This window comes from Pristiophorus japonicus, chromosome 9, assembly GCF_044704955.1.
Source record: "Pristiophorus japonicus isolate sPriJap1 chromosome 9, sPriJap1.hap1, whole genome shotgun sequence".
Taxonomy (NCBI): Eukaryota; Metazoa; Chordata; class Chondrichthyes; family Pristiophoridae; genus Pristiophorus; species Pristiophorus japonicus.
In genome coordinates, this window is record NC_091985.1 from 167,361,350 (window position 1) to 167,387,347 (window position 25,998).

At 48.3% G+C, this 25,998-nt stretch overlaps 1 protein-coding gene and 1 pseudogene across 5 annotated transcripts in view; both read left to right on the plus strand.

Annotated features, from left to right (window-relative positions):
- The window catches only part of LOC139273319 (retinol dehydrogenase 13-like), a 60,661-nt gene extending 36,632 nt beyond the window's left edge, over positions 1-24,029 (plus strand). For 4 of the 5 annotated variants that reach the window (XM_070890089.1, XM_070890091.1, XM_070890094.1 and 1 more), the window contains 4 exons: positions 10,115-10,219; positions 11,348-11,560; positions 19,790-19,891; positions 22,042-24,029. In XM_070890089.1, coding sequence (XP_070746190.1) covers positions 10,115-10,219; positions 11,348-11,560; positions 19,790-19,891; positions 22,042-22,313 — 692 coding nt within the window. In that variant the 3' untranslated portion in view covers positions 22,314-24,029. The remainder of the gene's footprint in view (positions 1-10,114; positions 10,220-11,347; positions 11,561-19,789; positions 19,892-22,041) is intronic. The other variant, XM_070890090.1, reaches the window with a different exon arrangement.
- On the plus strand, positions 18,650-18,851 carry LOC139274303 (U2 spliceosomal RNA; annotated as a pseudogene).
- Positions 24,030-25,998: the final 1,969 nt, after the last annotated feature.

The window sequence follows — 25,998 nt, forward strand, 5'->3', positions numbered from 1 at the left end:
GAAATATCCTCTCTGCATCTACCTTGTCGAGCCCCCTCGTTATCTTACAAGTTTCAATAAGATCACCTCTCGTTCTTCTGAACTCTAATGAGTATAGGCCCAACCTACTCAACCTATCTTCATAAGTCAACCCCCTCATATCCAGAATCAACCTAGTGAACCTTCTCTGAACAGCCTCCAATGCAACTATATCCTTCCTTAAATACGGAGACCAAAACTATGCAGTACTCTAAGTGTAGCCTTACCAATACCCTGTACAATTGTAGCAGGACTTCTTTGCTTTTATAACTATTCCATTTGCCTTCCTGATTACTTGCTGTACCTGCATACTAACTTTTTGTGTTACATGCACAAGGACACCCAGGTCCTCTGTACTGCAGCACTTTGCAATTTTTCTCCATTTAAATTATAATTTGCTTTTCTATTTTTTCTGCCAAAGTGGATAACCTCACATTTTCCCACATTAGACTCCACATCTGCCAAATTTTTGCCCACTCACTTAGCCTGTCTATATTCCTTTGTAGATTTTTGTGTCCCCCTCATAACTTGCTTTCCCACCCATCTTTGTATCATCAGCAAACTTGGCTACATTACACTCGGTCCCTTCATCCAAGTCATTAATATAGAAACATAAAAAATATGTGCAGGAGTAGGCCATTCGGCCCTTTGAGCCTGCACCACCATTCAATATGATCATGGCTGATCATGCAACTTCAGTACCCCACTCCTGCCTTCTCTCCATAACCCCTGATCCCTTTAGCCGTAAGGGCCACATCTAACTCTCTTTTGAATATATCCAACGAACTGGACTCAACAACTTTCTGTGATAGACAATTCCACAGGTTCACAATTCTCTGGGTGAAAAAGTTTCCCCTCATCTCGGTCCTATATGGCTTACTCCTTATCCTTAGACTGTGACCCCTGGTTCTGGACTTCCCCAACATCAGGAACATTCTTCCTGCATCGAACCTGTCCAATCCTGTCAGAATTTTATATGCTTCTATGAGATCCCCTCTCATTTTTCTAAATTCAAGTGAATATAAGCCGAGTCGATCCAGTCTTCCTTCATATGTCAGCCCTGCCATCCCGGGAATCAGTCTGGTGAATCTTCGCTGCACTCCCTCAATAGCAAGAATGTCCTTCCTCAGATTAGGAGACCAAAACTGCACACAATATTCAAGATGTACAGGGCCTCACCAGGGCCCTGTACAACTGCAGTAAGACCTCCCTGCTCATTTACTCAAATCCTCTCGCTATGAAGGCTAACATGCCATTTTCCTTCTTCACCGCCTGCTGTACCTGCATGCCAACTTTCAATGACTGATGTAGCATGACATCCAGGTCTCGTTGCATCTCCCCTTTTACTAATCTGTCACCATTCAGATAATAATCTGCCTTCCTGTTTTTGCCACCAAAGTGGATAACCTCACACTTATCCACAATGTACTGCATCTGCCATGCATTTGCCCACTCATCTAACCTGTCCAAGTCACCCTGCAGCCTCTTAGCATCCTCCTCACAGCTCCCACTGCCACCCAGCTTAGTGTCATCTGCAAACTTGGAGATATTACATTCAATTCCTTCGTCCAAATCATTAATGTATATTGTAAATAGCTGGGATCCCAGCACTGAACCTTGCGGTACCCCATTAGTCACTGCCTGCCATTCTGAAAAGGACCCGTTTATTCCCACTCTTTGCTTCCTGTCTGCCAACCAGTTCTCTATCCACGTCAATACATTACCCCCAATCCCATGTGCCTTAATTTTGCACACTAATCTCTTGTGTGGGACCTTGTCAAAAGTCTTTTGAAAGTCCAAATATACCACATCCACTGGTTCTCCCTTATCCATTCTACTAGTTGCATCGTCAAAAAATTCTGGAAGATTTGTCAAGCATGATTTCCCTTTCATAAATCCATGCTAACTTGGACCGATCCTGTCACTGCTTTCCAAATGCGCAGCTACTACATCTTTAATACCATATATACTCGCGTATCATGCGACTTTTGAAGACCTAAATTGTAACCTAAATTTGGGGGGTCGCATGATACGCGAGATACAAAATTTGCGGGTGTGAAGTGCTGGCCAAGATTAGGCTGTTAAGCAGACCGTATCCACGCTGAATCTCGGCATGCTCCAACAATCCTCTGTGTAAAGACATTTCTCTTGGTTTCTCCTCTCACTCTCCATGATGGTTGTAAATCGAATATCCCTGGTTGATATTAGTTCCTCGATACTCATGACCAAATCATTAGTTTATGTGGAAAACAAGCCAAGTTCCTGCAGCACACCACTAACTACATCCTCCCAATGCAAAAAAAAATCCATTTGACTCCTGCTGAAATTCTTCTCTTCAGGGGGAGAGAGAGTCGCGGAGGTTGGGGGGGGAGAGAGAGTCGCGGAGGTCGGGGGGGGAGAGAGTCGCGGAGGTCGTAGGGGGAGAGAGAGTCGCGGAGGTCGGGGGGGGAGAGAGCGTCGCGGAGGTCGGGGGGGGAGAGAGAGTCGCGGAGGTCGGGGGGGGAGAGAGAGTCGCGGAGATCGGGGGGGAGAGAGTCGCGGAGGTCGGGGGGGAGAGAGTCGCGGAGGTCGGGGGGGAGAGAGAGTCGCGGAGGTCGGGGGGGGAGAGAGTCGCGGAGGTCGGGGGGGGAGAGAGAGTCGCGGAGGTCGGGGGGAGAGAGAGTCGCGGAGGTCGGGGGGGAGAGAGAGTCGCGGAGGTCGGGGGGGGAGAGAGTCGCGGAGGTCGGGGGGGGAGAGAGAGTCGCGGAGGTCGGGGGGGAGAGAGTCGCGGAGGTCGGGGGGGGAGAGAGCGTCGCGGAGGTCGGGGGGGGAGAGAGAGTCGCGGAGGTCGGGGGGGAGAGAGAGTCGCGGAGATCGGGGGGGAGAGAGTCGCGGAGGTCGGGGGGGAGAGAGTCGCGGAGGTCGGGGGGGAGAGAGAGTCGCGGAGGTCGGGGGGGGAGAGAGTCGCGGAGGTCGGGGGGGGAGAGAGAGTCGCGGAGGTCGGGGGGGGAGAGAGTCGCGGAGGTCGGGGGGGGAGAGAGAGTCGCGGAGGTCGGGGGGGAGAGAGAGTCGCGGAGGTCGGGGGGGAGAGAGAGTCGCGGAGGTCGGGGGGGGAGAGAGAGTCGCGGAGGTCGGGGGGGAGAGAGAGTCGCGGAGGTCGGGGGGGGAGAGAGAGTCGCGGAGGTCGGGGGGAGAGAGAGTCGCGGAGGTCGGGGGGGAGAGAGAGTCGCGGAGGTCGGGGGGGGAGAGAGTCGCGGAGGTCGGGGGGGGAGAGAGAGTCGCGGAGGTCGGGGGGGAGAGAGTCGCGGAGGTCGGGGGGGGAGAGAGAGTCGCGGAGGTCGGGGGGGAGAGAGTCACGGAGGTCGGGGGGGGAGAGAGTCGCGGAGGTCGGGGGGGAGAGAGTCGCGGAGGTCGGGGGGGAGAGAGTCGCGGAGGTCGGGGGGGGAGAGAGAGTCGCGGAGATCGGGGGGGAGAGAGTCACGGAGGTCGGGGGGGAGAGAGAGTCGCGGAGATCGGGGGGAAGAGAGTCACGGAGGTCGGGGGGGGAGAGAGAGTCGCGGAGGTCGGGGGGGGAGAGAGAGTCGCGGAGGTCGGGGGGGGAAGGAGAGTCGCGGAGGTCGGGGGGGGAGAGAGAGTCGCGGAGGTCGGGGGGGAGAGAGTCGCGGAGGTCGGGGGGGGAGAGAGAGAGTCGCGGAGGTCGGGGGGGGAGAGAGAGTCGCGGAGGTCGGGGGGGGGGAGAGAGTCGCGGAGGTCGGGGGGGGGGAGAGAGAGTCGCGGAGGTCGGGGGGGGAGAGAGAGTCGCGGAGGTCGGGGGGGGGGAGACAGAGTCGCGGAGGTCGGGGGGGAGAGAGTCACGGAGGTCGGGGGGGAGAGAGAGTCGCGGAGATCGGGGGGGAGAGAGTCACGGAGGTCGGGGGGGGAGAGAGAGTCGCGGAGGTCGGGGGGGGAGAGAGAGTCGCGGAGGTCGGGGGGGTAGAGAGAGTCGCGGAGGTCGGGGGGGGAGAGAGTCGCGGAGGTCGGGGGGGGAGAGAGAGTCGCGGAGGTCGGGGGGGGAGAGAGAGTCGCGGAGGTCGGGGGGGGAGAGAGAGTCGCGGAGGTCGGGGGGGGAGAGAGAGTCGCGGAGGTCGGGGGGGGAGAGAGTCGCGGAGGTCGGGGGGGAGAGAGAGTCGCGGAGGTCGGGGGGGGAGAGAGAGTCGCGGAGGTCGGGGGGGAGAGAGAGTCGCGGAGGTCGGGGGGGGAGAGAGAGTCGCGGAGGTCGGGGGGGGAGAGAGAGTCGCGGAGGTCGGGGGGGGAGAGAGAGTCGCGGAGGTCGGGGGGGGAGAGAGTCGCGGAGGTCGGGGGGGGAGAGAGAGTCGCGGAGGTCGGGGGGGGAGAGAGAGTCGCGGAGGTCGGGGGGGGAGAGAGAGTCGCGGAGGTCGGGGGGGGAGAGAGAGTCGCGGAGGTCGGGGGGGAGAGAGAGTCGCGGAGGTCGGGGGGGGAGAGAGAGTCGCGGAGGTCGGGGGGGGAGAGGAGGTCGGGGGGGGAGAGAGTCGCGGAGGTCGGGGGGGGGAGAGAGAGTCGCGGAGGTCGGGGGGGGAGAGAGAGTCGCGGAGGTCGGGGGGGGAGAGAGTCGCGGAGGTCGGGGGGGAGAGAGTCGTGGAGGTCGGGGGGGGAGAGAGAGTCGCGGAGGTCGGGGGGGGAGAGGAGGTCGGGGGGGGAGAGGAGGTCGGGGGGGGAGAGAGTCGCGGAGGTCGGGGGGGGGAGAGAGAGTCGCGGAGGTCGGGGGGGGAGAGAGAGTCGCGGAGGTCGGGGGGGGAGAGAGAGTCGCGGAGGTCGGGGGGGAGAGAGTCGCGGAGGTCGGGGGGGGAGAGAGAGTCGCGGAGGTCGGGGGGGGAGAGAGAGTCGCGGAGGTCGGGGGGGGAGAGAGAGTCGCGGAGGTCGGGGGGGGGGAGAGAGTCGCGGAGGTCGGGGGGGAGAGAGTCGGGGGGGGGAGAGAGAGTCGCGGAGGTCGGGGGGGAGAGAGTCGCGGAGGTCGGGGGGGAGAGAGAGTCGCGGAGATCGGGGGGGAGAGAGTCGCGGAGGTCGGGGGGGGAGAGAGAGTCACGGAGGTCGGGGGGGAGAGAGTCACGGAGGTCGGGGGGGAGAGAGAGTCGCGGAGGTCGGGGGGGGGAGAGAGAGTCGCGGAGGTCGGGGGGGGAGAGAGAGTCGCGGAGGTCGGGGGGGGAGAGAGAGTCGCGGAGGTCGGGGGGGAGAGAGAGTCGCGGAGGTCGGGGGGGGAGAGAGTCGCGGAGGTCGGGGGGGAGAGAGTCGCGGAGGTCGGGGGGGAGAGAGTCGTGGAGGTCGGGGGTGGAGAGAGAGTCGCGGAGGTCGGGGGGGAGAGAGAGTCGCGGAGGTCGGGGGGGAGAGAGAGTCGCGGAGGTCGGGGGGGAGAGAGAGTCGCGGAGGTCGGGGGGGGAGAGAGAGTCACGGAGGTCGGGGGGGGAGAGAGAGTCGCGGAGGTCGGGGGGGGAGAGAGAGTCGCGGAGGTCGGGGGGGGGAGAGAGAGTCGCGGAGGTCGGGGGGGAGAGAGAGTCGCGGAGGTCGGGGGGGAGAGAGAGTCGCGGAGGTCGGGGGGGAGAGAGAGTCGCGGAGGTCGGGGGGGAGAGAGAGTCGCGGAGGTCGGGGGGGAGAGAGTCGCGGAGGTCGGGGGGGGAGAGAGAGTCGCGGAGGTCGGGGGGGGAGAGAGTCGCGGAGGTCGGGGGGGAGAGAGTCGCGGAGGTCGGGGGGGAGAGAGAGTCGTGGACGTCGGGGGGGAGAGAGAGTCGCGGAGGTCGGGGGGGAGAGAGAGTCGCGGAGGTCGGGGGGGAGAGAGAGTCGCGGAGGTCGGGGGGGAGAGAGAGTCGCGGAGGTCGGGGGGGAGAGAGAGTCGCGGAGGTCGGGGGGGAGAGAGAGTCGCGGAGGTCGGGGGGGAGAGAGAGTCGCGGAGGTCGGGGGGGAGAGAGAGTCGCGGAGGTCGGGGGGGAGAGAGAGTCGCGGAGGTCGGGGGGGAGAGAGAGTCACAGAGGTCGGGGGGGGGGAGAGAGTCGCGGAGTACGGGGAGAGAGCACGGAGAGAGAGCACGGAGAGAGAGCAGAATCCACTCGATGTTTCATGTTAAGGTCTGTATTCGATCTCAAAAAAGTGACTCGCATGATACATGAGATATATGGTAAAATCATGTTTTGGGGACGAAAATCTAGGGGTCGCATGATACGCGAGATCGCAGGATACGCGAGTATATACGGTAATTGATTCCAGCATTTTCCCCGCTTCCGATGTCAGGCTAACCGGTCTATAATTCCCTGTTTTCTCTCCCTCCTTTTTTAAAAAGTGGGGTTACATTAGTTACCCTCCAATCCACAGGAACTGATCCAGAGTCCATGGGATGTTGGAAAATGACCCCCAATGCATCTACTATTTCTAGGACCACTTCCTTAAGTAATTTGGGATGCAGATTATCAAGCCCTGGGGATTTATCAGCCTTCAATCCCATCAATTTCCCTAACACCATTTCCTGACTGATTAGGATTTCCCTCAGTTCCTCCTTCTCGCTAGATCCTTGGTCCCCTAGTATTTTCGGGAGGTTATTTGTGTCTTCCTTAGCGATTGTTCCCCATTATGAGTTCACCTGATTCTGACTGCAAGGGACCAGCATTAGTCTTCACTAATCTTTTTCTTTTCACATATCTATAGAAGCTTTTGCAGTCAGTTTTTATGTTCCCTGCAAGCTTACTCTCATGCTCTATTTTCCCCCTCTTAATTAAATGCTTAGCCCTCCTTTGCTGAATTCTAAATTTCTCCCAGTCCTCAGGTTTGCTGCTTTTTCTGGCCAATTTATATGTCTCTTCCTTGGATTTAACACTATCACTAATTTCCCTCGTTAGCCACGGTTGAGCCACCTTCCCCGTTTTACTTTTACCAGACAGGGATGTACAATTGTTGTAGTTCATCGATGTGATCTTTAAATGTCTGCCATTGCCTATCTACCATCAACCCTTTAAGTATCATTCGCCAGTCTATCCTAGCCAATTCACGTCTCATACCATCGAAGTTACCTTTCTTTAAGTTCAAGACATAGTCTCTGAATTAACTGTCACTCTCCGTCTTAATGAATAATTCTACCATATTATGGTCACTCTTCCCCAAGGGGCCTCGCACGACAAGATTGCTAATTAATCCTCTCTCATTACACAAGACCCAGTCTAGGATGGCCTGCTCTCTAGTTGGTTCCTCGACATATTGGTCTAGAAAACCATCCCTTATACACTCCAGGAAATCCTCCTCCACAGTATTGTTACCAGTTTGGTTAGCCCAATCTATATATGTGGATTAAAGTCACCCATGATAACTGCTGTACCTTTATTGCCACCCCCAACCTCACTGCTATTGTTTGGTGGTCTGTACACAACTCCCACTAACGTTTTCTGCCCTTTGGTGTTTCGCAGCTCTACCCATATAGATTCCACATCATCCAAGCTAATGTCCTTCCTTACTATTGCGTTAATCTCCTCTTTAACCAGTAGTGCTACCACACCTCCTTTTCCTTTCTGTCTGTCCTTCCTGAATATTGAATACCGCTGTATGTGAGTTCCCAGCCTTGGTCACCCTGGAGCCATGTCTCCGTAATCCCAATTACATCATATCCGTTAACAGCCAACTGCGCAGTTAATTCATCCACCTTATTACGAATGCTCCTCGCATTGAGACTCAGAGGCTTCAGGTTTGTTTTTTTTAGCACTTTGTCCTTTTAGAATTATGCTGTAATGTGGCCCTTTTTGATTTTTTCCCTTGATTTCTCTGCCCTCCGCTCTTACTTTTCTCCTTCCTACCTTTTGCTTCTGCCCCCTTTTTATTTCCCTTTGCCTCCCTGCATAGATTCCCATCCCCCTGCCATATTAATTTAAACCCTCCCCAACAGCACTAGCAAACACTCCGCCTAGGATATTGGTTCTGGTCCTGCCCAGATGCAGACCGTCCGGTTTGTACTGGTCCCACCTCCTCCAGAACCGGTTCCAATGTCCCAGGAATTTGAATCCCTCCCTTTTGCACTATTCCTCAAGCCACGTATTCATCTGAACTATTCTGCTATTCCTACTCTGACTAGCATGTGGCACTGGTAGCAATCCTGAGATCACTACTTTTGAGGTTCTACTTTTTAATTTAACTCCTAGCTCCCTAAATTCAGCTTGTACGACCTCATCCCGTTTTTAACCTATATCGGTGGCACCTATAGATTGTAAATAGTTGAGGACCCAGTGTCGATCCCTGCGGCACCCTTGCATCCCTCAGCAACCTGCAATGCATCCCATCCGGACCGGGTGACATTTCTATTTTAAGAGCCACGAACCTCTTTCTATTTTTTTGCGATCCAATTTCTTTACGACCTCCTCCTATACTGTGACATTGGTAGCATCCTTTTCTTTTGTGAACACAGATTCAAAATACTCATTCAGTACCTTTTATGTTATCCGCTAATCTATTCTCATACACTCTCTTTGCTCCTCTTTCGTTTTTCAGTTCTCCTCTAAACTTTCTGTATTCAGCTTGGTTCTATACTGCATTATGTACCTGACATTTATCGTAAGCTTCCTTTTTCATTTCAATCTCTACACCTTTATTCATCCAGTGTGCTCTAGCTTTGGATGCCCTTTCTTATGTTCTTACCCCTACATGGCAATGTGTCTAGTCTCCTCTTTGAAGGCCTCGCATTACTCATTTACTATTTTACCTGCCAATCATTGATTCCAATCTACCTGGGCCAGATTCCTTTTCAACTCACTGAAATTAGCCCACCTGAAAATACTCCAGTTCAGTATTTTTATGCTCGATTGTTCCTTGTTCTTTTTAATAACTATACTAAACCTAATAGTGTGTTGTCTAAAATATGTTAATATGCTGAAGTAATTGCTTGATCATTTTGTTAAACATACATTAGCTTCAGTGTATGTAACATTAAAAAAATACATAACTAAATCTTTAAACTCTCATTATCATAGGCAGTCCCTCGGAATCGAGGTAGCCTTGCTTCCACTTTTAAAATGTGTCTTTAGGTGGCTGTACAGTACAATACGAGAACCACAGTCCCTGTCACAGGTGGGACAGATAGTCGTTGAGGGAAAGGGTGGGTGGGACTGGTTTGCCGCATGCTCTTTCCGCTGCCTGCGCTTGATTTCTGCATGCTCTCGGCGATGAGACTCGAGGTGCTCAGCGCCCTCCCGGATGCACTTCCTCCATTTAGGGTGGTCTTTGGCCAGGGACTCCCAGGTGTCAATGGGGATGTTGCACTTTTTCAGGGAGGCTTTGAGGGTGTACCTGTAACGATTCCTCTACCCATCTTTGGCTCGTTTGCCGTGAAGTTCCAAATAGAGTGCTTGCTTTGGGAGTCTTGTGCCTGGCATGCGAACGATGTGGCCTGCCCAGCGGAGCCCCCCGAAAGTTCATCACCATCCTCCGCCTGCTCCATGATGACATGCAGGCCGTGATCCTTGCCAACGGATCCATTACAGACCCAATCCACATACGGACCGTGGTCAAACAGGGCTGCGTCATCGCCCCAACACTCTTCTCAATCTTCCCCGCTGCCATACCCCACCTCACAGTCAACAAGCTCCCCGCTGGAGTGGAACTAAACCACAGAGCCAGTGGGAACCTGTTCAATCTTCGCCATCTCCAGGCCAGGTCCAAGACCACCCCAACCTCTGTCGTCGAACTACAGTACGCCGACGATGCCGGCGTCTGCGTACATACAGAGGCTGAACTCCAGGATATAGTCGACGTATTTACTGAGGCGTATGAAAGCATGGGCCTTACGCTAAACATCCGTAAGACAAAGGTCCTCCACCAGCCTGTCCTTGTCGCACAGCACTGCCCCCCCCCCAGTCTTTAAACACTCCCAGTGTGGATCCCAGTGAAGTAACTCCTTAGCAGATAAAATTAACTTATGCACGGACTGGTGGGAAATCTTCAGCATTAGAGCTTATATTGAATTGCTACAGTCATCACATTTAAGGGTACAGTTTACATGTCATGAGTATCAATGAAAACTGCTGCAGAGTACACTTATTGTAAGCTTGCCTGTCTGAAATTCAAAACTCCGAAATCATTTTTTTTCTTTATTTAGAAGAAGAGAATATAAATGTGTTAATTAACAATGCCGGTATTATGAGATGTCCTTACTGGAAAACAGAGGATGGATTTGAAATGCAAATAGGTGTAAATCACCTTGGTAAGCTCTAGTCTTTCAGCTTTACATGTTTTGATGAACTTGCTTTCAGTTTATTTCTGAGAGTGGGTAAAATTTACATTGGGGGTCATTTTAACCGAACCATCACCTCCCCATCACTTCTTCGGGTGTACCTGCGGCGTTCCTCAGCTGAGAAGACAGACTTGCTCTCAGTCCTCTGCTGCTCGGTAATGAAGCAGCAGAGGATACACACGAGTTAGCTCGCTAGTATTTTCTCCTTTTCCTCCTGGTGGAAGAGCATCCAGGTTTCACTCTGCAACTCGGCTTGATGGCACAGCTAATATTGGAAGCTCACTCTGTACAGAACTGATGGCAGTCATCCTATGGCTGGCCAGAATTCCACTTCTCCATTTGTGTATATGAGAAACTCCTACTCCTAAAATAGACTTGATCCTTCGTGAAAGATCACGAAGACTTGGAAAGTTTGACCATGAAATAATACTATTGCATGAAAATGTTGAAACCAATAATAATCAAGTAAATATAATGTGTCTTTGTTCTGGGAAAGCAGTGGTGCAATGATGAACCCAGGATAATTCTAAGATAGCAACTCATTACATGTTGAAGCTCAGTGAAACTGGCTTTGTCTATTGGTGAAATACAAGTTTTTACTATGTTGTCACCATATAAAAATAAATTACCTACCAAATGCAAATATGTTTGTTGATAGATTCTGTATAAGGCAGTGCCAAGTGCAGATGGAGTGTTTGAAGAGACTGCTGGATTATCTTCAGCCACAGTACCGAAAAATTTCAATGTGAAATACTTTTATTTTTCAATTCAGTTGTAATGCCCATTTAAAAAGCACTACAAATTTTAAAAATGTATAAAGTTTAAAGATTTGCAATAAAGTGGTTGAGGTTGTTTGGCAAGAGGCTAAGGTTGAGCATGCATAGAGGGGACTGATCCTGCAGTGGCTGCAGGTAACACTGACGTGTTTTATCGTTAATGTTTGGGTGGTCTATCCTCAGTGTTTGGGTGGTCCATCCTCAATTTTTTTTTAAACCACACAGATTCATGTCGTAAAGCCTTTCAGCAGTTTAATGTTTTTCATTTATTAAAGCATTGTTCATAAAGCTTAGTGATGTTGGATTTCTCTTTTTAATTTAGGTCATTTTTTGTTGACAAACCTGTTGCTTGAGAAGTTAAAGAACTCTGGAAACAGTCGCATCATAAACGTGTCCTCACTAGCTCATATCGTGGGGCAAATTGATTTCAATGATCTCAACTGGGAAAAGAAAAAATATAACACGAAGGTAGCATACTGTCAAAGTAAACTTGCAAACATATTGTTTACAAAGGAGTTGGCTAAAAGGCTACATGGTGAGTTGAGTTGATTGTGCTATTTGCTGGCTGCTGAAATGTGTGACATGTCACCGTGTAATACACCTCTCTTCGAATGGCTTATTGGATACACACTCTTACCAAAGCTGAAACTTGGGCCTTGGAATAACAAGTGGTTAAGATAGATAAATTAACAGTATAACACAGTGACATTATATTTCCCTACACTACTTGAATAAAAATAATAAATATGCAATTTTCATTTTCTGTAATCTCAATCTAGTCACCTTGGCTTGGCTGGCACAGTAATTTAAGACACTCAGCCTTGCTGTGAGAGCCAAACACTAACTGGAACTGGCTGTGGCCTTCCAATATCGTTCTGAGAGGAAGTCTCTGACTACAAGTTATCCCTCACACAGGGACGGATTAAGGGTGCCTCGGTCCCCAGACGGTATCCCCGCCTTGGGCCCCTTACTCCCATTCACATCCTGCAGTAAATGACATTAGTGAGCTAAGTCACAGGGCACTGTACTGAGTATGCATCAGGTCAAGGTCAGATCTACATCTCTGGTTATGTTCTCATTGATACTGTGAAGACACTCATTTAATATTTTATGATTCCAAACAATCAAACCGATACCTTGAAGAAACCCTGCATAAACAGTAAACAACACTTTAATTTTTTTAAATCCTTACATTTTGAAAATAAATCAACAATGACAACAATTTAGAACAAGACCGTACAATTTCTTTGGAAGACCATCAGTTGTCATTTGCATTCTATTTTCTCCACAGAGGCAACTACAAGTATAACATTACATTGGTCTTTTCCTAGATTTTTGTCAACTAAACTCGTCGATGATTTTCGAGAAGTCACGTCCTCTCAGTACTTTGCTCTTGGTGCTCATGATTGAAAGACTATTGAGTCGATCGTGTCCCATTCGGTTCCTGGCCTCATCCTTGGTGCGTTTTAGTTTGGAGAAGGACCACTCACCACTGCAATTTGATACCATCATCGACAGATGTATCCGAAGAGCTATTTCAATGTTAGACAAGGTTTGGGTGAGGGCATGTGTATGGAGGAATTGGTACATTCTCAGCTCTGCTGACTTAGTTTGTTTGAAGCTCTTTAAAGATGCCACCAAGCTAGAAAACTGGATGAATTCACTTTCAATCATAGGTTCCAGATCTTTGGGATAGAAGCGGGCAAGATTTGCTGCGGCTTGCTTGATCTCATGAGTCGAGAGAGCAGCTAGCTTGGACAGGAATCAAACTTATAGTTGATTTCCTTGTATGCTCCAAGGCGGTGTTTCAAGGTACTGCTTAGTTGATCAATGATGACAAGGAACACTTCAGTTTAGAATTTCACCTTGGGTGACAGCACAGTGTTTTCAGCATCTCCATCATCATAACGGCGGTTGCATACCCGGACGCGCCTCTGAGCTGAATTGTACTAGTTGTGGTCATACAGTTTAATCCCTGGCCTTTGAAGTCCTCAAATTCTGTCCCTGGGTCTTGAGAAAATCGACAAGGTGCTCAAGTAAGGACACCATGACATTCAGATTCAAGCTGGCCTCTTGAAGCGAGAAATTGGTCAGGTGAAAGCACTTCAAGACTGTGTTCCAAATAACAACGAGAATAGCTGAATCCAGTTTGCCCAGACTGAGCATCATTTCAGCACTCAACTTTTTGTTCCACATCAGCTGCCAGGGATTCCAACACTTCGCATATGGAAGTGCAACCTTTGAGCAGGGCTGACGCTACTTCATACCTTGCTGACCATCGAGTAGCAGAAAGCTGTTTGACGACAGACAGCCCTAAAGGCTTTAGTTTTTCATAAACAGTCGCCCGCCAGCGATACGTCGATGTAGAGAGAACATGTAAAAAAATCTGAGGATCACTGGGCTGCATTCGGCATTGCTTTTCCCCACAAGATTGAGTGAGTGCGCTGCGCATGGTACAAACGTCGCATATGGGCATTGCTCTTTGATAGTTTGAACACCAATGTATTTCCCACTCGTATTTGAAGCATTATCATAAGATTATCCGTGACAGTTTTGTGTATCGATCCCGTTCTCATTCAGAAAGGCCAGTATTATTTCTGCTACTTCTTGCCCAGTATGACCGATTATTAGCAAGAACTTTAAGAACCTTTCCTAAGGACTAGGTGGTAGAACATAGCGGATGACAAATGTCTGGTGATCTGAGTGTGTGACATCTGCAGTTGAATCGACAGATTTTGAATAGAACTTCGCTGATTTCAATTCCTGGATAATCATCTCAAGTACTTTGCCACACATCAGACTAATCAGTTCTTCATAAATGGTGGAAGACTAGTATGAAGTATGCCCCTTGCCTTTGTTGGCGAACCACTTGATGTGTTCAGCAAGAAACGCATCATAGTTTGCGAGAGCCTCCAACACATCCAGATAATTACCATTACTTGGAGACCCAACGATTTCATCTCTGCCTCGCAATAAAAGACCTTGTTCACAGAGAAACGTTATCACGCAGACAGCCCGCTCGAACACCTTCCGCCAGTACCGCCGTTCATTTTCAAACTGGAAGACAATATGACCATCCACACAACCAGTGCCTGCTTGTCTAGTGCACATTACTACCAAGGCTTCTCTATGTTGCTGGCTGTTTTCGTGAGATGAAATCCTCTCATCTCCATGCTGCCAGTCATTAAACCCATGAGTAAAGTGGCTACTTGTTTGTGCTGTGACCTTGCAAACAAAGCAGTATACTCTACCATTTGAAGGTGAATAACAGAGCCATGTTCGCTCCACATGCCTCCCGGTCAGCGGGTGCACACATGTGAAGAAGGACTTTGTGCAGTATCGGCGATATCCTTCCTTGGCATGAATCATGCCCGAGTTTTGGAAGTCTTTATTACAGTTTCGGCAGTCTTCATTACCTTCTGCAATCCAATGGCTTTGCATGTCCTCTGAGATTGTCTCCCCACAGCCCAATGTCACTCGTAAGTTGCGCCTCTTTCAGCTCGGTATGCGCCAGTTGGTTTTCATCATCTTCAACTTTTTGGACTTGGAGCTCCAACTCGGTCCGGCGCCACGAGTGGTTTTGTTGTTGAAGTTGATGACACAGCGCGTCTTGGCTTTCATCTTCTTGATCTTGAGTTTTTAGTTGGAAAAAATTATCTAGTTTAAGCAGTTTAGCTACTTCTTGTCTCTTTTGCTCCTCGAGTAGCTGGTGCTCTTTCCTTTCCCCGCTCCCGATTTGTGTGTAGAATGCTTCTCTAGAAAAAGGGCAGTGAGAGTCTGTTTACATCAAGTGGAGAATAGCATGCGCCTGAGCCCTCGCGGCTTTGCCCCACTCTTGCTATGTTACTTATGTCAATACTGTTTATCCTTACCCTTAATCCGATCCTGTTTGGGCCCATTCTAGGCTTGGGCCCCGGGCGACCGCCCCATCTGCACGCCCCCCCCCCCCCCCCCCGCCTGGGGTGCTGAGGCCAATTGTGTAGTGCTCTACCACCATGTTAGCTCAGCACAGACTCAGAATCACACACAAGAACTTTTTTGTCTACACAGGGCAGTCCATTGACCCACTAAGCCATTGGGGAAGCCAGTTTTGACACTTTAATAGTGTGGTGGGTGATATGATCCATCACTGATTTTAGTCCGTATCAGCCAGCACACTGCTCACCTGAGAGCAAAGAGAGAAACACGGGACAGTGGTGAGAATAGGAAGGGTAGTCTTCAGAGGGAAAGAGGTAAGTAAGTAATTAGTCTGGATCTGGAGTGGCACAAAAGAAAACTCAGACTCAAATCTGAGAAAGGTGGGACCAACATGAAAAGGAAAATGTGATGAAAATGATAAAACTGAGGCAATAATTTTTAAAACTTATTGAATGAGTGACATATGTTGTAATTACTTCAAGTGGAGAGAGTTTCAAAAGGATGAATTGAAAATACCGTTGAACGTGGAGAGAAAATCTATAATACTGTGTACTTCAAAAGTCACGCTTACGGAAAATGTAAGTTTGGTATATAGATGTTGCAAAATAGTGGCAGCAGAAAAATGAACTGGGAATAATAAAGTAAATTCAGAATTTTTAAACTCTGAACAGTATAATTTACATGAAAAACCACACGGTTTTCAGAATATACCAATTTAATGTTCTAGATTTAGAGTGTTCTTTTACTGTTGCAGAGATAATAAGTGAAGATCTGTATAGTTCCCTCCCTGAGCAGACTCGATAGACAAGTTACTGTATTTAAGTGGTACCTGCAGGTAATACCATCTGGCTCACTGGAAGCTCCTCATTGAAAACATTTTGGGCTGCTTCTGAACCAGTGCAACTCTTCCATTCATCATAGGCAGTCCCTCGGAGTCGAGGATGACTTGTTTCCACAGTAAAAATGAGTTCTCAGGTGACTGAATAGTCCAAAGCGGGACCTGCAGTCTCCGTCACAGGTGGGGCAGATGGTGGTTGGAGGAACGGGTGGGTGGGGAGCCTGGGTTGCGTGCTCCTTCCGCTATCGGCACTTGGCTTCAGCATGCTCTCGGCGAAGAGACTTGGTGTTCAGCACCTTCCCGGATGCTTTTTCTCCACTTTGGGTGGTCATGGACCAGGGATTCCCAGGTGTCGGTGGGGATGTTACATTTTTTCAAGGATGCTTTGAGGGTGTCCTTGAAGCGTTTCCTGTGCCCACCTGGGGCTCGCTTACCGTGTCGAAGCTCCGAGTAGAGCACTTGTTTTGGGAGTCTCATGTCAGGCATGCGGACGATGTGGCTCATCCAGCAGGACTGATCGAGCGTGGTCAGTGCTTCGATGCTGGGGATATTGGCCTGAGCGAGAATACTGACGGAGCGCCTATCCTGCCAATGGATTTGCAGGATCTTGCTGAGGCAATGTTGGTGGTACTTCTCCAGTGTTTTGAGGTGCCTGCTTTACATAGTCCATGTCTCTGAGCCATACAGGAGGGCGGGCAGCACTACTGCTCTGTAGACCATGAGCTTGGAGCCAAGTTTGAGGTACTGGTCTTCAAACACACTCTTCCTCAGGTGACCGAAGGCTGCACTGGCACACTGAAGGCGGTGTTGGACCTCATCATCGGTGTCTACCCTTGTTGACAGGCTCCCGAGATATGGGAAATGGTCCATGTTTTCCAAGGCCTCGTGGAATTTTATAACTGGGGGGGGCAGTACTGTGTGGTGGGGGCAGATTGGTAAAGGACCTTTGTCTTGCGGATATTCAATGTAAGGCCCATGCTCTCGTACGCCTCGGTGAAGGTGTTGACGATGGCTTGGAGTTCGGCCTCCAAGTGTGCGCAGGTGCAAGCGTTGTCTGCATACTGTAATTCGATGACCGAGGATGGGACAACCTTGGATCTGGCCTGGAGGCGGCAGAGGTTGAACAGATTCCCATTTGTCCTGTAATTTAGCTCCACTCCAGCGGGGAACTTGTTGAGGGTGAGATGGAGGATTGCAGCAAGGAAGATCGAGCAGAGCATTGGTGCGATGATGCAGCCTTGCTTGACCCCAGTCCGAATGTGGAATGGGTCTTTGATGGATCTGTTGGTCACGATCACGGCTTGTATGTCATCGTGGAGCAGGCGGAGGATGGTGACAAACTTTTGAGGGCAGCCGAATCTGAGAAGGATGCACCATAATCCCTCATGGTTGACAGTGTCGAAGGCTTTTGTGAGAGTTGGTGTTGTTCCCTGCATTTCTCTTGGATTTATCGCACGGTGAAGATCGTGTCCATTGTGCCCCTTAGTGGCTGGAATCCACATTGTGAGTCTGGGAGGAGCTCTTCAGCCACAGGGAACAGGCGATTGAGGAGGATTCTTGCGATGACTTTCCCGGTGGTCAACAGCAGAGCAACTAGTGAGGTGATTGAGATTAAAGAAGAATGTTCACCTCCAAAAACTCTGCCAGGAGAAACAGCTGATCTGTTAATTGGGAATAGATCAAGTAATTGGGTAGTGCTGCTGGCTTTTACAGCATGAAGACATTGGCTTGGAACCCACCTCACACTCCTACCAGCATTGCACCACCTCTCCAGTACTTGCCTCAGGAACATATGATACTGTGAGCCTTTGTCTTTAATACTGCACACCAATAACCTGTGGCCCCGTGCTGTGAATAGGAGGGAAGATTGCTGTCGGAATTTGGCAACTTCACCTTGGAGCAACTGACTGACTCAAATCAGCCCACACAGGACTGCAGAGCCTGAGCATGTCTGAACTTGTTTCTCCAACAGACTGAATTATTTAAGGCTGTTAAACGCCCGCTGTCCCCTATCATACTGTCGTATGATGAGCGATTGGGTCGACTCGGCCTGTATTCGCTAGAGTTTAGAAGAATGAGAGGGGATCTCATTGAAACGTATAAAATTATGACGGGGTTGGACAAACTGGATGCAGGGAGGATGTTTCCCCTGGCTGGGAAGTCTAGAACAAGGGGTCATAGTCTTGGGATACCGGGTAGGAAATTTAGGACTGCGATGAGGAGAAATTTTTTCACAGAGGGTGGTGAACCTGTGGAATTCTCTACCACAGAAGGCTGTGGAGGCCAAGTCACTGAATATATCTAAGAGGGAGATAGATAGATTTCTAGACACAAAAGGCATCAAGGGGTATGTGGAAAAAGCGGGAATATGGTGTTGAAATTGAGGATCAGCCATGATCATATTGAATGGCGGTGCAGGCTCGAAGGACCGAATGGCCTACTACTGCTCCTATTTTCTATGTTTCTATAGAGCAATGTATTGAGCATTCTGTCCCACCAATTCCCATGCACACTCAACCACAGGTTCTGCTATCTTTAACCCACCTGCCCCTGGTGCTGGTGCCACTAACTCATCCGAGTTCCGATGTTGATGCTTCTCTTCACCAACATTCGCGCTTCTCAAATAGGAGGTGGGTGGGGTGGCTTGACCCATCCACCTCCACGGAGGTGTGTGGGGTTGCTGACCCATCCACCTCCATGGCACGAACCTGGTATTGCAGTACTTCCAGGAACAGTGCTTGGGCTCTAGGCCTTTTGGCTAAGAGCATTAGCGCAGGGTGATCCTTGATGTGTGCAAGGTGACCTCTGGCGTTTGTGATCTGACAAAGAATTGGAAAGATTGGCTACGAAAAATTTAAAAAAAACATTCGCGCTTCTCGGCCTTTTGGCTAAGATCATGCGTAACTGACCTGACAGGGGAGTAACCATGACCAGAAAGTGGTTCTCCCTGGATCAGGAAGGTGGTTCTCCTATGCTTTTTGGAAATAGGAGGTGGGTGGGGTGGCTTTACCCATCCACCTCCATGGCACGAACCTGGTATTGCAGCACTTCCAGGAACGGTGCTTGGGCTCTAGGCCTTTTGGCTAAGAGCATTGGCGCAGAGTGATCCTTGTCAGGTGCAAGGTGACCTCTGGCGTTTGTGATCTGACAAAGAATTGGAAAGATTGGCAACAAATTATTTTTTTAAATGGCACGAACTTGGTATTGCAGTACTTCCAGGAACGGTGCAGCCTTGGCTCTAGACCTTTTGGCTAAGAGCAAAATCATTGGCGCAGAGTGATCTTTGTTTGGGCGCAAGGTGACCTTTGGCGTTTATGATCTGACAAGTTGATCTGACAAAGAATTGGAAAGATTGGCAATGAATAAAACATTAAAAAAAACATTTGCAGAAATAAACGAGCAAGAGATAACGAATAGTCGAATAAGAGAAAAATGAAAGTGAAAAACAAAGTGAAGTAAGAGGGAAACAGAAATGGAAGGGGAGGGGAGACCGATTTGGAGGAGTATGGGAAAGAGAAAAGTGGGGATAGGGAATGATAGAATCAGAGGAGGAGATATTCCATGGCACTATTCAAAATAAAAGCCCTTGGAGTACTGACCAACATTCTTCCTTATACAGAAATATGCTGGGTGAGCTCCCATAATGTCTCAATTCGTAAGTGGTGTGACATTAAGCAATATAAATCAGAAAGATCCCAGATTCAATCCCGAGCCTGTATTGAGTTAGCCTGAAGCAGCAGAGATGCTATATTTGACCTGCCCTATATAAATACAGATTGTTGTTGCCTGTCGTCGGAGGGAAGTAACAAACATTATTCATGTGTGAGCCTCAACAGTGAGAGTCATCGAGCTATTTGACCACATCACCTAGTCTGAATGTCTCAGCTACTCGCTGTCACTGGATTAACTTGCTAAGTCATCATGGGGAGCACATACGCTCATTATTGATGCTTCACATTTAATTTCCCGATAACATGACAAATCTTTCTCTTTTTTTTTTAACTAAAGGAAGTGGGGTAACAGTCAATGCTGTGCACCCGGGGGTGACTAACACAGAACTTGGCAGACACACAGGAATGCACAAATCAAATTTTTCTAGTACAATATTGGGTAAGTGATGCAGACTACTTTTGTTTCACCTTGTCTTCCTGGTAAATTGTTTGAAGTGTGTAGTATGGTTGTGAGCATTGAAGAACCAAATCAGATAGCACAGCACACCCCAGCATCACTTAAATGTGTGCTCGACTGCAGTTTTCTACAGCCTCTAGTAATTTTTTGCATCCATTAAGTTTACTGTATACCTGCTGACTGCATCCAAATGTACTGAACTGCTTTCAAATGTATTGTGCAAAATTTTTATATGAATAAAGTATATTTTGGAAAAAAAAGTATACAATTGGATGCTGTGTAAAGTGACTTCCAGTAGCAGCAGTTCTACAATGTTTTAAGTCTGCTGGTCTTAATTTGGTCCATTTACATTATGGAGCATGATTTCGAGCACCAATGGCTGAAGCAACCACGCATAAGATTGGAACGACAACTTGTGCTTAACAAAAAGCCTTAGACATTGTGTAAGGTGCTTAAGGAGGGAATTGGAATCAGCAGGTCTAGGCAGATGAATTAGGGATAATCGAGGCCGGACTAACCCAAGTATCACCCACATGCCTTCACGCCAGTCACAGTCAAGGCAAGTCATTCCTGACAATAAATTTGAACAGGACTATCTGATTCACTGGTGCTCAAAGTTTTATTGGGCTGGGCCCCACCGGAAAACTCAGCCTCTCAAGCTCCTTTAGCTAAGGATAGTAGTATAGAATTGTAGAATCATATGGTACAAAAGTATGCCATTTGGCTCATTGTCCCTATGCCAAGTCTCTGAAAGAGTTATCCACTTAGTCCGTTCCCTTGCTCTTTCCCCGAACCCTTTTAAATTTATGGCTGACATATTTATCCACTTCCCTTTTAAAAGCAATTTTGGGCCCTGTTTGCACCATTGTTTTTGGCACAGCATTCCTCTGTGTAAGAATAAATTCTCATAACCCTTCTCTTCATTCTTTTGGTGATATTAAATTTGTACCCTCTAGCTACCAAATTGCAGACTAGTGGAAATTGTTTTTTCTTAATTTACTTTATCAAAACTTCTCAATTTTAAATACCACTGTCAGATCTCCTAACTTCTTTGTACTAATGAAAAATGCTCCAGATCCTCTAGTTTCTCCTCACAACTGAAGTCTTTGTCGCCTGGTATTGTGTTAGTAAAACTTTCTGTAACATCTCCATGGGATCATAGAATGATACAGTACAGAAGGAATCTGTCCGGCCCAGCCTGTCTCTTTGAAAGAACTATCCAATTAGTCTCCCTCTCCCCGCTCTTTCCCCATACCCCAGCAACTTTTCCCACTTCCAGTATTTATTCAATTCCTTTTAGAGAGTTATTATTGAATCTGCTTCCACCGCCTTTTCAGGGCAGGGCATTCCAGATCACAACAATTCACTGTGTAATTTATTTTTCCTCATGTCACCTCTGGTTCTTTTGCCAATTACCTTAAATCTATATCCTCAGGTTACTGCCACTGGAAACAGCTTCTCCTTATTTACTCCCTCATCCCTGGTACCATTCCCTTCTGCACCCTCCCTAAGGTCTTGACCTCCTTCCCCAGATATATGATGCCCAGAATTGGGGACACTACTCCAACTGGGGCCTAAGTGTTTTATAACGGCTTTACATAACTTCCTTGCTTTTGTACTCTATTCCTCTATTAATAAAGCCTGTTCAACAAACGTCTCAACTTGTCCTGCCACCTTAAAAGAGCCGTGTGCGCACACTCACAGATCGCTCTGTCCCTGCACCCCCTTTAAAACAGTATCATTTCGTTTATATTGCCTCTGCTCAATGAAGTAACGGAGAGAGTTAATGATGGCAATGTTCCCCGAGCAGCTTTTCAATGTTCTGCGCATGCGTGAACCTGTGAATGGGTCATGCAGCCTCTTAAAGGGGCTGTGCACCCAAAAGAAATGTAGGGGGAACATTGCATGTCGACCATCTATATTTTACCCCTCGCCCTTTAATATCTTGTTTCGCTCTACTTTCTTCGCCTGATTTTAAATACTTAATGAATGTTTTCTACAATCTTCCATCAATACCTCACATGGGGAAATTTTGTGAGTATCAATCACAATATAGCTGTTTTCTGAAATGCTGTGTGTCATAAAGAAGTTGGATATTTAGATTTTTTTTTACTGTGTTTGTTCTCTTTCAGGGCCTGCCTTCTTGCTTCTAGTAAAATCCCCACACTTAGGGGCACAATCCTCCATATATTTGGCTGTAGCAGAAGAACTGGACGGAATATCTGGAAAATACTTTGATGTCATGAAACAAAAGGATCCTGCCCCACAGGCTCTGGATGATGAGGCAGCCAGGCGTCTGTGGGAAATGAGTGCCAAATTAGTGGGATTGGAAAATGACAAAGCTGGTCCACAACTCCAAAATAATTCCACTCTTAATATGGACAATATCACAACAGTCAAATAACACATTAGTAACCTCACCAAGCAAAGTGATGAATGTTTAATCATGCATTGAAAGATAACATTTACTCCTAGTGTAAATCACTCTCTGGTATATTTTGAATTATTAGATTACTGCTTTTCATTGCCTTACAAATGTTCTCTTTCAGGGACTGCATTCTTGCTTCTAGTAAAATCCCGACACTTAGGGGCACAATTCTCAGTATATTTGGCTGTAGCAGAAGAGCTGGACGGAGAGTAAGACAAAGGTCCTCCACCAGCCTGTCCTCACCGCACAGCACTGCCCCCCCCCAGTCATCAAGAACCACGGCGCGGCCCTGGACAGTGTGGACCACTTCCCTTATCTCGGGAGCCTCCTATCAACAAGAGAAGACATTGACGACAAGATCCAACACCACCTCCAATGCGCCAGTGCAACCTTCGGCCGCCTGAGAAAAAGAGTGTTTGAGGCCCTCAAAGCTGTCACCAAGCTCATGGTCTACAGGGCTGTAGTAATACCAGCCCTTCTGTATGGCTCAGAAATATGGACCATGTACAGCAGACATCTCAAGTCGCTGGAGATGTACCACCAACGATGTCTCCGCAAGATTCTACAAATCCCCTGAGAGGACAAACGCACCAACGTTAGCGTCCTCGTCCAGGCCAACATCCCCAGCATTGAAGCACTGACCACACTTGATCAGCTCCGCTGGTCAGGCCACATTGTTCGCATGTCAGGCACGAGACTCCCAAAGCAAGTGCTCTACTCGGAACACCTTCATGGCAAACGAGTCAAAGGTGGGCAGCAGAAACGTTACAAGGACACCCTCAAAGCCTCCCTGATAAAGTGCAACATCCCCATTGACACCTGGGAGCCCTTGGCCAAAGACTGCCCTAAGTGGAGGAAATGCATCCGGGAGGGTGCTGAGCTCCTTGAGTCTTGTCGCCGAGAGCATGCAGAAATCAAGTGCAGGCAGTGGAAAGAGAGCGCGGCAAACCAGTCCCACCCACCCCTTCCCTCAACACCTATCTGTCCCACCTGTGACAGAGACTGTAATTCCCGTATTGAACTGTACAGCCACCTGAGAACACATGTTAAGAGTGGAAGCAAGTCTTCCTTGATTCCGAGGAATTGCCTATGATGATGATGATGATTAAATGTTTGGCAATACGACATTGTGGAACATTTCGTTTACCTCGTCTCTAGCATTTCACCAACCATTGAGGTAGATTATACTATTTACCACATTAAGAGTTACACAATTTCCTTTTAAGGAAAAAGTATTGCAGTCTAGTGGTGGAATACAGATTTGCACTCGAGTTCCCTCAGATTTGAATAACCGACCTTGGCAATGCTATTGGTGAGGTAGCGACTGCATCCTGGTTGCTTCCCTACAGAGGGATTGTAATTGAAGGATGAGTTATTCCTGGTTGCTTTTGATCAGCTTTTAGTAGAGGATTGAGAGCAGGGCACATGTGCACAGTATTACTCCGTCAGAGAATGATGCATATCTCAAATATGGGAAAACTTAGTGGAAAGGAGAAAACTTTTCTCTAAACTAAAGTACATAAACTGCCATGATATTTTTTAACAGTGTTGAAGTGAGCTGCTGTCATTTTAGTAGAAGAACTGTTGCAGTTACTAGTTTTACCAACAGGTGTCTCACTTGTTTTTTTGAAGTTTTTGTGTGTAAAAGAATTTGCATTTTTATTGCTTACATATTAAAGTTTTGAAACAAAATATGACCTGTCTGAAATGTTGAGTATTTCTGGAATCATGCCAATTGAGAATGCCACAAATAAGTCATTTAAAAGATGGACAAGAGTAAGTAAATGTCATGTGATTGTCTCGCTCCAAAAGAATGTTTTCATACCTAATTACTCTTGTAACTTGGTATAAGCTAGTCTTTTAATTCACTCTTCGCGCATCAGCAACAAGCAAGTGCACAACGTGTTTGTTTCTCTGATAGCAAGTCTTAAACTCTGAGTTCAGATCTGTTTACTATGCAACAGTCAGTCAACTTCAAAAGTGAATCATTATGTGAAGCATTTGAGATGTTTCAATGATATGATAAAGCACTATATAAATGCAGAGTCTGCCTCTTAATGGCTCTAAAAGCAAACATTGATTTTTCATGTGTGTCAACCATTCAATAGTAACTTGTGACTTTCCCTTTCATTTATTTTTTTACAATAAGTACCAGGGATAAAGTAGAATGACTCACTACAAACTATTATGCTCATAATAAAGGATGAAACTGAGTACTGTATGCAATGAGTAAGTGTGACCTTAGCTCCTTTAATGAGACTCCAGAGTGCAGGTACAATGTGGGGAGACCTGCTTATATACCATGTCCCCAAGGGATGCTGGGATCCCTTGGGACTCCCAACAGGTAGGCCCTCTGGTGGTGGTGTGATACAGGTTGCCAAGGGTGAAATACATAACATAAACCATAGGCTACAAAATCAGCAAAGGACCTTGTCTAAGTCCCCTATTCTCTTGATGGTCCTGGCTCTTGCTGTGATTCTAATACACTGACACTTGCACCCTTTGTGTATCCACCCAAATGGCCATTCTTGATGCGAATCCAGATCGTGATTTGCTATTTCACTGTGGAGGCATTGGGGCCGAAATTTCCCCTTTTCAAAAGGCCCTTTAATGCCTCTGGGAGACGCTAACGGGGCAATAAGGACTTTTCGCCCGGGAGCAGGTGGTGGAAGTGACCCGGCCGAAATTGCCCCACAGCTTCCATAGTTTTCACCCCAGGTGGCATCGCACACGGTGATGACGTAATTGCCATGCGCCGACCCCTTTGCACCTCGTGGGTGAAATTGCCCCGCGGGAGCGAGGTTGGAATGGGGCTAGTTGCAAAGATGTGGTGGCTGGGGCGCCCCGACCACCCTTAAAGCTGAGGGCCTTGCGCCGCGGCTGCCATCTTTTTTTTGTCAGCTGACTTTGCAGTCGACCCAATAATGGTGGCTGTTAACCTGGACCACTAACGTGCAGCCCGGCACCCCCTCTTGGGTGCCAGGCCACAGGCCTGGCTGAAACCCTCCCTGGTGGTGCCAGGAAAGGAGTTGCAGAGTTTGCAGCGCTTCTCCCCTTTAAAAGAAGGGAGGGACGTGCTGACATCATCATCATCCCCGCGCTTTCGTCCCTCTATCGCCCTCCGGAGGCAAATTATGCCTCCAATATCGCCCCGCAGATTTTTTTGATTCAAAGACCCCAATTTCGGGACATTTAGCTGCCCATTTCAGCGGGTGCTAAATTTTCATTTAATTTGAATTGTGTGCCCAAAGTGGAGCACGGGGCAGTTTTGCCCCGATTGTGTCTTCACCCACATTGACACATACAAATGCTTCAGTTTTTTGGGATATGATGGTAGTAACCTTATCTCTGTTGCCATCTATAGGATAATTGTTTAAATGCATGGCTGGCATTGGGCTGGAGCTCTACTACTCTCCAACAGATGGAGCAAGATTGCTTACTGTTCCAGTGTTTTTAATCCTGTGTACTGATAATGGATGAATAGATTAATAAAAGTTTAGAAGTAATAAATTGTGAGGCGACACAAGAGTAGCGTCAGCTTATGGCTGGTACAAGCCGACCCCATACGTTTACTGAGGTTTGCTGGAGGAGGCACATATTCTACCATTTGTTTCACGCCCCAGCTTTAATATCATAAAAAACCTTCCAAAGGGTTAGTAAA